Source organism: Prunus persica, chromosome G8 (assembly GCF_000346465.2).
Source record: "Prunus persica cultivar Lovell chromosome G8, Prunus_persica_NCBIv2, whole genome shotgun sequence".
NCBI classification, from domain to species: domain Eukaryota; kingdom Viridiplantae; phylum Streptophyta; class Magnoliopsida; order Rosales; family Rosaceae; genus Prunus; species Prunus persica.
In genome coordinates this window covers 17,122,252-17,133,773 of record NC_034016.1, presented here as the reverse complement: position 1 = coordinate 17,133,773, position 11,522 = coordinate 17,122,252, and the positions used below count along the sequence as shown (strand labels likewise).

The 11,522-nt window shown below is 35.0% G+C and overlaps 1 protein-coding gene across 1 annotated transcript; it reads left to right on the top strand.

Annotated features, from left to right (window-relative positions):
* LOC18768148 (myb-related protein 308) lies at positions 1,207-2,742 on the top strand. The gene is made up of 2 exons (XM_007200541.2): positions 1,207-1,846; positions 1,952-2,742. The coding sequence occupies exons 1-2, from the start codon at positions 1,584-1,586 to the stop codon at positions 2,457-2,459; spliced, it is 771 nt and encodes a 256-aa protein (XP_007200603.1). The 5' UTR covers positions 1,207-1,583; the 3' UTR covers positions 2,460-2,742.

The following is an 11,522-nucleotide window of genomic DNA, read 5'->3' as shown; positions in this document are numbered from 1 at the left end:
GAGAGTGTGTGTATGTGTGGTGTGGTGGTGGGTAACAAATAATAATAATTTGCAAATTGGAAGGGGGAGGAAGATAACAACGAAAAGGTGAATCAACCTTCCCATCCCTAACCCTACCCCTTGTTGCCTAAACTTGCACCACAAGGTTGGGGGAAAGAAAAAAAAAAGGAAAAGTGGAGGGTGAACCAAAGCCCACATACAACTACAACCACACTCATTATCTTTTTCCTTTTCTCTCCTTTTCTTCCATCATCCTGCCCTTGAAACCCAACTTCTAACCTTCTAGAAGCCCTCACTCTCTCTCTCTCTCTCTCTCTCTCTCTCTCTCTCTCTCTCTGTCTCTCTCATGCATCACCAATAGAATAAAGAACCACAACTACCCTCTCTGTACTCATGCACAAGAATAGCCAAACCACTTGTGACATTTCTTCCCAAAAACCCACTACAACCAACTTATTAAAATAACAAGCCATTACTTTCTAAACCTAGCTCACTTTCATCTCTGAGCCCTGAAATATTTTGATTTAGTACAAAACCCCCAATCCACATATATTCAGATGGGTCGTATATAGAAAAATTTGTATGAAACGTGGATAATATTGTTTTACTATTCTCTGTTAATCACAAAATATCATATATAAAAAATTATCACGAATAACATATTGTAATTAATCAGAAATAATAAAATAATATTATCCCTATTTCATGTAAGTGTTTCACCTCCTCGTGACAATACATGGAACCAACTCTGAAGCATTCAAAATGTTCAACTGTGGGGCAATAGAAACCAGTTGAAAGAATCAAAAATTTGCCTCGGGACAAATGACAAAGTACTCAGAGAGCTGCAAGAAATAGGCCAGTATGATCAATTCACTTGGTACCAAGTTTACCAACTACACCATTAATATTATATACCATATGTTATAATATAAGTTCCATGTATACGTGTAATTATTGTATATGTTGTCTGGGCGAGTTTTGAGAAGAGGGTAATTGGAATTATTTAATCTAAAAAGTTTTGAGACATGAGAAAAAGAATGGCAGAAATCAAACCATGTCTTTGCCCCTAATTTAATTTATTTTTTTGATGTGATTTTATATTTATATTACCTTACTTTTACACCTACCTGAAGGTTACTCGTAGGGCCGTAGTTAATGTCCCTTTAACTTATTATATGTGATTGATGCCATAATAATATCAAGAAGTTAGAGAGAGAGAGAGAGAGAGAGAGAGAGAGAGAGAGAGAGCTCAGAGAGGCCACCAGCCACTCCCTCTAACCTGTCTCACCAACTCACATCTAGAAGCAATTAGGGCCCCTTCTCTCTCTCTCTGTCTCTCTGGGTCAAAAGGCTATAAAATCATACGCCAATTCCTCGCAAGGGCCGGCCTTTATGTTGCAGCAATACAAAAAACAAGGCCTCCATTTTCCACCTCCTCCTCCACCACTACTTCAGCTGTAGCTAAAACCAAAAACACAACATAAAACAACAACAACAACAACAACAGCTCTAGCTGCTCCTACTTCTTCTTCTTCTTCTTCTAAAAAGTCTTAACTTTTTTTATTTATATAGTTTTTGATTAAATGGGAAGATCTCCTTGCTGTGAAAAGGCTCACACCAACAAAGGAGCTTGGACCAAAGAAGAAGACGATCGCCTCATTGCCTACATCAGAGCCCATGGCGAAGGCTGCTGGCGCTCACTCCCCAAAGCTGCTGGTCTCCTTAGATGTGGGAAGAGTTGCAGGCTGCGTTGGATCAATTACCTTAGACCTGATCTCAAACGTGGCAATTTCACTGAAGAAGAAGATGAGCTCATCATCAAACTCCATAGCCTCCTCGGAAACAAGTAAGCCCAACAAATCATATCCTCTGTTTTTTGGAACAGAGTTTTTACACTTTCAAGTTTTTGAGTTGTTCAACGTTAATGGGTTTTGTTTGGATTATGTTACAGATGGTCTTTGATAGCTGGAAGACTACCTGGAAGAACAGACAATGAGATAAAGAACTACTGGAACACCCACATAAGAAGGAAGCTTTTGACCAGAGGTATCGACCCTACAACTCACAGAGCACTCAATGAGGCAGCTCAGGATTCTGCTACCACCACAATTTCTTTTGCAGCTTCTGCTAATATCAAAGAAGAAGATCAAAAAAGCAGCATTATTAATGGGCTTCTGGGCAAAGACTCAAAGAAACCAGTTCAAGAAAGGTGCCCAGACTTGAACCTTGAGCTCCAAATCAGCCCTCCTTGCCAGCCACAACAACCCAGTGAGCCTTTGAAGAGTGGAGGGAGGGGCGTTTGCTTTTCTTGCAGTTTGGGGCTTCAAGATGCAAAGAATTGCAGCTGTGGAATTGACACTATTGGCAGCAGCACCACCAGTGGCACCACCAATGTTGGTTATGATTTCTTGGGCTTGAAAAGTGGGGTTTTGGATTACAGAAGCTTGGAGATGAAATGAGACTGGTTTTTCAGGTCATGAAAATATTGTCATATGTAGTTGGGGCTGAGTGGGAAGAGAAAATGAGAAAAAAAAAAGAGATTGCTTTGGCTAATTATATCCCTTGAAAGCTCTCTGATTATTTTCTCGTTTGCCTCTAATTTTTATGACTGTTAGTGAATGTTAGTATAATACCAGTACAGCTGATTGATGATGGAAATGTCTTTGATCCTTTACTAGAATGAGTTTGTCTGCCCAAGGCCAAGTGTTTTATTATTATATATATATTTTTTTTTTAAATCCATTTGAGAGGACAAATTGGGATTTGTCAGATTCATACCAGATCTTCAAATCAAAAGGGTTAATGCTAGCTAGGTTATGGTGGTGGTTGTTACCAGCAAATTTAGGTAAGGGTTGGTAAATAATATAAGTTTCTATTGGCTTCTTTATGCACTCAAAATAAGGGGTTGCTGAGATTTTTTTTGTATTTTCTCTTCCAAGCACAAATGATCACTCTACAATCTTCTGTCAAACAGAAACTCTCACATGAACACAATAATGTAGTAGTCAATTCTTAACCCCACCCTTATTGGCAGAAAAACTTATAAGCAACCAGGATATTTTTGTTTTGTTATTCCAGAACAATTACACTATGTCAAGTATAAAAGTTATCACAAGTCGTGGCATAACGTGATTGATTGGAAATAGGAAAATAATGTTATTCTCGTTGCACATAAGCATTTCTCTCTTATTGGAGATATTCAAAAAAGCATATTTCTTTTTTTAATTTAAATTTTCAATGTCCTGCAAAATGGTTTTTATATTCAATATAATATTTCAATTCACAATAATTTTATCATATTTTGATTTTTGAAATAATACTTAGATTCTTTATTGGGGTTTGTCTTTTTGTTGAGCAAGGGATTGAGTTTCATTTGAAGGAAATGGATAAGCTCTGAGAGGAGGAGAAATAAGGAAGATAGGGGTGGTGGTGGGTAACCAATCACTTCTTTAGTTAAAAGGCCCCAAAAAAACCTATTTAAAAAGTGAAGGAAACTAACAACTGTCCGTAGTGTACCATCTCTCTCTACCAACCTCCCAACTTTAATTATCAAAGCCTTGATCCAACCTACCATACTCTTTTATTGCAGATGGAAACCCTAGCTAGATTTGGGGCCCTTAATAATTTGATTCTTCTTTTCTCATTATGCACAACACCCACCATTTTTTTTTCCAAATAAGTTTCAAGGGAATTCATTCTATGAAGTTTTAAGTAGTAGTGTACTAATTATCACCCTAATTACCAAATTTGGAACAAGCACGAACCTAACCCCCGTATCCCACCACCCCTTCGCTATTGATTTAGTAACACTTTTCTTCTATACCTACATATTAGTACTGGATTTCAGAATCATTATGATTCCTTCTTTCTCTGTGTTTACTAACACATGGATATAGAATGATTTCAATTCCTTACTTCCCCTGCTTTTACTTATATCTAAGGAATGAAAAATTATGAGAGTTCCATGTTAAAATTCATAATCAAATACCCTCAAAACTAGGCATCAAATCAACTAGGGGGAATAATTGATCTGATTCCTATTGCTTATTCCCTTATTCTTCAGTTCCCCGATCCACGAGTTCCTCCATGCCAATATTGAAAGATGTCATAAATTCGAATCCTCCTTCCTTTATTGATTTTTTTAAAAAATTCATATATCTCATCGAATTTTTTAACCATTTGAATTGAAGTCAATAAAACCTTCAATGAATATTGTGTAGTCTTATTTGCTTGAATGGCATAATATTTTACTCTATGATAAGAATTTGATTATAGTCTAAAGGTATTCCTTTACTTAATCTAAAGAGAAAAAAAAAACATTTCATGAATTTTTTTCAAAGGATTTGTCCTTTTACTACACATTATGATATATTAGATGAAAAATTAATTAATATAAAATATAAAATTATCGTCTGATAACATAACATGTCATTATCTAAAACAAAAACATATCTCCTATATATATTTGAGTTACATTACTATCTCCTATATATTAGTTGCATTAGTTTATAACATTGCTTTGGTAATATTTGCTTATAGGTTGGTGCTACCAGCTACCTTCATTTATATATGTATATTGGTGGAATGATAAATTAATAAACAATATGGAATATTTTGGTTGAATTATGAAACAAGAATTCGGTGATTATACAGATTTAAAATTTATTTCATGAATTTAAGTCTCTGCTAACAAATTGATTACACTTGAAGAGTCAACTCTTTGCCTTTTTTTTCTTCTTTTCTTTTGATAATTATTTAAGTTGAAGGCCTCAAACCTTGAAGAGTCTGCTTGATTGCCGATCTGTCATCTGTGCCCCAACAACTTGTAGCTCGAAATGTTAGGTCCAAATTTAAGGGACCATAAGATTTTTGAATTTGGCATGCCACCAGAAGAATTTTGAAGGCTTTATTTGTTGAAAATTTTGTCAACTTTTACCTATTTTCCTCTTCTTTTTAGGATGACAGAGAGTCTTTCTTTTCATTTTATCATTTCAAACTGCACCTAAGACTAGGAGTACATGTATGCCCAGATAGTTGGAAATGAAGATGCAAATAAACAATGCTATGAAAAACAATTGGGTTGAAAGTCTTCGTGAACTCTTCTTAGTGTGTTTATACTCCCACGCTCAAGTCTAACATCAGAAAAATCTAGATATACCGAAATTTATGAACACACTCTGTTAGAATTTGAAACGAATTTGACATGTCAAGATTATAAATGTATTTAGCGTGTTTATCAAGTTGTAATTTTCTCATGATTATAAACTGGACCAAATGTGTGCGGTCAATGAGACTCATATATCCACCACCCAATTTTTATCAACAAGCATTTATTCATTCAAATGGTTATGTATGTCATTGGGGTCCAACGAGAACGACAAATTCAAATTCACATTATTAATCATTGAAATAATTATTAATTATATACTAATAGAGTAATTAGTATCATTGTGTTATGGATGTATTAGCAACGTAAATATGTTTTAGTTTGGAGATGAGTGCAAAACAAAAACAAATACAAAAGAAGCAGAAGCAGAGGCAGACAAAATGATAAAGCGAAATCTCCCAAAGAAGAAAGACTCGCATTTCCCAAAAGCAATCAAAGGGTCTCAAGACATAGATGGTCATGAGCAAAAGGACACACCAGAAAAATCCAAACAACAAAATACCACAAGTTTTATTTATTTATTTTTTTTAAAATTTAATGGAAAAAACAATGGCCCTTCCCTCCCCTCCCCACATAGAAAAGGAGCCAACTTTTCAACCCGTTTGCTACTTTGCGTTTTCTTTTTCAAAGGTGTTAGGTAGAAGCATCGGAAGCTTCCATGGAGATATTTATGCCGAGAAAAATTGATTACCAAGACTTGTTTTAACTTAATCATTTAAGCTCTCTCTCTCTCTCTCTCTCTCTCTCTCTCTCTCACACTCAATATGGTAATTATTGTTAATGGGTTCAACTTCCACCAACATCATATATGCATGATACATATATATATATATATATACATATGTGGGTTTTTTTATAAATAAAAAAACAAAAATTATAGTGGGTCCTCTAGGTTTTGTTCTAGATCTTGAATTGGATTTTACTAAAATGGCCTTAAGTAGGGTTTCAATTATTAAACAATTGTATTGAACATATGCAAACCTTTAGTTTGGTGGAAAGGTATTATTATATCCCAACTGTTGTTAGATCACAGCATGTCCTACTTTTAATGACAAAATAATGTGCAAGTTATATGAATATGGATTACACATGTGTGTAAGGCTAATAATGATTTCACATTGTATGTTCCACATTGCCCTATCCTTCCTCCTCCTGTCCCCCCCCAACCCCAATAATACAAAAGTTATAATCACATTTTACAAATTATTTTAAGAGTGGGGGTTGGGGAAATTTGGCATCACAAAGGTTCAACCAGCTAATTATTATGCTAGGGTTGAAAACATTGCCGAGAGCTTAACAATTAAGGTTCGCTTCCCTTGATTGATGCTAATTATTGAATTCATGAATTACGTTTTTTACTTAAGTTTACACGCCACCGAAGTGCACTTATATATACAAATTCAACCTTTTTTTTTAAAATTCAGCTTGATTCAAATTATGAAATGTTAGTTTGACTAAGGAGTATATAGAGAGGTTAGAGATGCTACGATATTGAACTATTAAGTCATTCTACAATTATGTTTGATATGAATCTCTATTTTTGTTTTTTATAAACAACTTAAGTCGTGTCGTACTGTGTTGCTCATGTTTTAAACAATCAACCCATTTAGATAATAACCTGACTCGATTTACACTTCTACCTCAAATTGAGTCAACTCGCACTTAATTAGTAAGTTGTTAAAGTTTACAATCGCATTATGAAAGTGTAATCAGGAGTCTAATGACTAATGACAGGTTTGTAAATTTGTTGATGATGAAAGGGCAAAATAGAGAAAAGAAAGCAAAGGGTATATTATTTTTATTTTCTATTTATGAAAAATAAAAAACAGGACAGCGTCTCTGTCCAACACGCTACCAACTCCCCTCGTTTCGGGCAGTAGTTGGCAGCCGTCCGACGTAGGCTCATGTGCACGTTGCGGCGGTGGGTCCCCACCTTTCACTCAGCTTGTGGGCCCCACGCCTACCCTCAACGACAATGAGTTCACCTAATTAATTATTTAATATATTTTGCCCCATTTCTTTATTCACCTTTCCTTTTCAATTGTCATTTTCTTAATCTTATTATTTTTTTAAAAATAAATCCCCTAACCTAACTTCTTCTGATCCTTCCTTCCTTTCCTAATCAAACATTAATGTTGTTTCTAAACTTCTACTTAATATTCGAAGACAACAAAAGTTAAATTATTAACTAGAAATCAAGAACATGCACCGTGATACACAAATAACACCTAACTGTTTGTCTTCCCTTGCATGGCGATGGCATGTTACTTTATTTTATTTTGTAACTTTTTTGATACGTTATCGAATTGGAAATTCGAATACAGAAACTTGCGTGTAGAGATAATCGTTTTAATTACTTAAGCTACAAACTCCTTAAACGATGACGTGTTCGCCTGTCCAAATTCTAGATATTTTACGGAAGTTTTATGCAAAGCCCACCTGCGAATCTTAAAAACATACAAATTCTTATCGAGAATATTAGTACTCCTATGGCTATGAGCTTTTTGCACATTTGAAATGTCATGCTTATTAGGCAACTATGTTATAATTTGTCGTGGCTTCTTTTTGTAAGAATATAATATACGAATTAATTTGCGTGTCCTAGGATCTGTATTTTATTTTAACATGGGACTTCAATTGCCATACAGAAAACCTAACCCTTACCTGCTGCTGCTGCTGCTGCTGCCATATTCGTGCTATAATAATATATTTTTATATTTTACAGATGCAAAGTACCAATAATACATTTGGACTTTTGCAAACTCTGACATGAAGTGTTGGTTGGGTTGGGTCGGTTTTACAATGCGTGTAGACTTTTATTTACATTAAAGGACATCGAAGTTTAACTCTAATTTTTCACTAAACAAGAACTTAATTACTCATAATTTAGATTATGAGAGGTAGCAATGTGATGCCCATGCTATTGGTATTAAGGTAGTCTAGCGGAAATTTGTTTTTAATCGAAAGAGGAGGAGAGTAAAAGTCGAATTCTTAATGTACATGTGAAAGTAAATGTTCGGGATTGAGAACATATCTTAATCTTAGTACTAGATATAAAACTCCCACAACAAAAGTGGAATATTTTCCGAAATTCCTCAACTCTAAAGTAATGTTATAATTATTAGATTATAGAAAACACTTGTGCTTGAAGATGTGGTTAACTAAAAGAACAAAAATCTTTCCTTGTTAATTTGGAGTGATCATTTGAAAAACCGAGTAATGAACGAATGGTGCGTAGGTTAAGAAGCCTGCGCAAGATAGCTAGAGTTGAGCTGGTAGGAAAAGCAACAAAGTTTGGTGAGTTGCAGAGAGCTGCATGATTAATATTAATGGGATAAAGAAGCACACACACAAATACATGGGATTTTTGGGGAGAGAGAGAGAAGGCAAAGAGATATGAATCAAAATGATAGTGTGTGGCTGAGATGCAGGGAGGCTGAAGTTGTTGGGTGGTGGTCGCTTGGTTGATGGTGATGGATTCCAAAAGTCCATCAGAATATCAGTCAACTTTATGTCGTTTTCACCTTATATCACCCTTATTTTCTCATGAATTTAATTATGGGGTCCTCCTCCCTTCTTTCCCTCTCACCACCATATGTCATCCTCATTCTTAAATCCCCCTACCTGCCCTACATCTTCTTCTACCTAGCTTCATCTTCTAGTAAGATAATAAATAAGAGATAATACTCTTTTGTTTCTGAACTGTGTTTTGGTACTTCAATTTGTTTCTGAACTGTGTTTTGGTACTTCAATTCGTTTTTGAGTCATTTTGATACTCCGACTTCTCGCACGTGTTCTAATTTAGTCATTCGATAACATTTTCATTAGTTTTTAAAGGATATAATTGTATCCATATTGACGAGTTTACCCTTTAAATATACGGAAAAAATTTGACAACATAACACAACATGTATGATTGTCGAATAAGAAAACAAAATTGAAAAAGTGAAATTATGGGTACCCCACATTGCATTAGATAATAATGATTTGAAGTTGGGTGCAACGGAGGGTGGGTTGATGATGGTATTTTTCTGATTAGAAATCCTGGCCTGTGTGTGCTTCTATTGGTAGCTTACCCATTTGGATCAAAGATATGTTAAGTAATGTGAGGTATGCGTCAATTGGAATAGGACATATATGTATGTATATATCATGTCACATAATTATTATATATTGCTTTTTATCCAACAAAGGGAAAGGACAAAAATCAAGAGAGTGAGCAAAATAGTAGGTAAAATCGTATACAGGGCTTCCATGATTGCCTATAAAAGATTGCTTTTGGAAGACCAAACGAATGGGTAGGTGTCGAAATATAATTAAATACATAACGGTGCATTATTTTATCCATGCCAAATTTGAATATAAACAGTGCTTCAAACAAAACGCTACCGAAATTAATCCGATGTAAAAGAGCCTTAACTTACAAATTAGTGGTTTTATATTCGAATTTTATAATCACGGAGCTCTCTAAGTCTCAAATTGTTGATGTAAGTCAATTTTATATGGATGCATAGGCATCACATATTTCTTTGTCCAAATAAATAAATTTAATGTTTGTTGGTATGATTTTAATTAGATAGGATAAGCTGGTAAAAAAGAGGGCGAGAGATCCGTGGGTGTGACTGATATTTTGTCAAGAGTTGGGTCAAGCGGTCATTATGATTGTTTAGACTTCATGCTCAAGTTGTTGTATATTGTATGCCCCAGCGCAGCTATAGGGGTTTTCTAGTCTTTAATGTTCTAGTAGTGTTATTGACCTTTCTAGACACTTTTATGACTTGGGTTGGTATGAAATTTTAGCCATATTCGATTAATCGTCAACCAATTGCGTGTGTTGATTTTGATTATTGATGTAAGTGATACATTATAGACTTCACATGAATAAACGATCAAGATCACGTCACGCGTGCTTGCTCGATTGACACGTTCGATTGCCCTTAACAACACTTAAAAGATCCGAAATAAACAAACTTTCAGGGATTGGGCAGGGTAAAAATTTGCTTATGCTAAGCATGTATTTGAGTTTCACAAGCAAAATATTCAAAGAGGAACAATTAATGGTAACCTGTCAAGATGGTGTGGCCAGGCTGGTTTGGTGGCTTGGCTCCAAAGACATTGATCACACAAACTTTTTGAAGGTCAAAAGTATATGCAGTTGGGGTCAGATCGTACACGGTTTTGGTAGACTTGTAAAAGTTTATTTCTGTGGAAATACTTGGGGAAAGATTTTGAATGCTTTGTGTATTCCAGCATATGCCTTGACAGTCTTTTTGTAAGGTAGAAAAGGACATAGTCTACCATTATAATTATTAATGGTCAAGTGAATTGTAGGAATGCAAGTTGCAATAGCCGTACTTTATCATAATAATGTGTGGATATAATTTTGGTACAAAAAGTAGATTTTTGCTAGATCCTTTCTCTAAGAATTTCTTGCAAATTCAGGAGTATTATGATAATTTGGTAACAATTCACCCGACTTGGAATGAGATATGATTGCATTCCTTTAATTTTCGTAAGAATGTGCATTCTAGTACTATATTATTTTCGAGATAAGAAGGATGTTGTTTGCCTAGAAGGATATACTCCTCCTTTCTACAAATCACAGTTTGATATATGTGCAAAAATAATTCATCAAAAATACAAAAATAAAAACTTCTACATGCATGAAATTTAACCATGTTATACTGATATTAGCATGAATGTAGGAGTTCATATTTTCCGAATTATAATGCTTACTATCATTCGGTGTGGGAACCAAACATAGGAATTACTTCATTTCCTATCATTTAATTCCACCCAAGAATTTGGCACACGTTATTGAGCCCACTGAAAGCACAGGAATTGAACAAGAAAACTTGTTGCGTGAAGCACAAGGCCTGGTCCAGCTTTTGGTTCCAAGTTTCAATTTAAAACCCATATAGCTAGGCCTGGTCAGATTTTATGGGCTGAGCCTCACATTTTGCATATTTTGATTTTGGGCTTAATGAATGGAGCCCAAGGATTCTGCTTATTGTAAAGTTGATGCTGGGCTAGAATTATTGTTAATGATTTCAACATCCAATTCAATCCGATTTAATATATATTTTTCTTTTGATCAAAGAGTTAAAAACTTTCATTTCAACCATCAACCATACAATTTGCAATCAAAACATGGATGCAATAAGAGGTGGCCTCATTAAAACCTTGCCATAAAAACCCCCAATGAAGGATATCCGGTCGAGGAAAAAGAGTACCACAGCATCCGAAACAGGTAACCAAAATAACTACCTACCCTCCATATCTGTTACCAACAGTGATACAAGCCAGTCAAGAGCAAGACCAGCCCAGAAAGAATGATGTTGTTCTTGCAACCCAA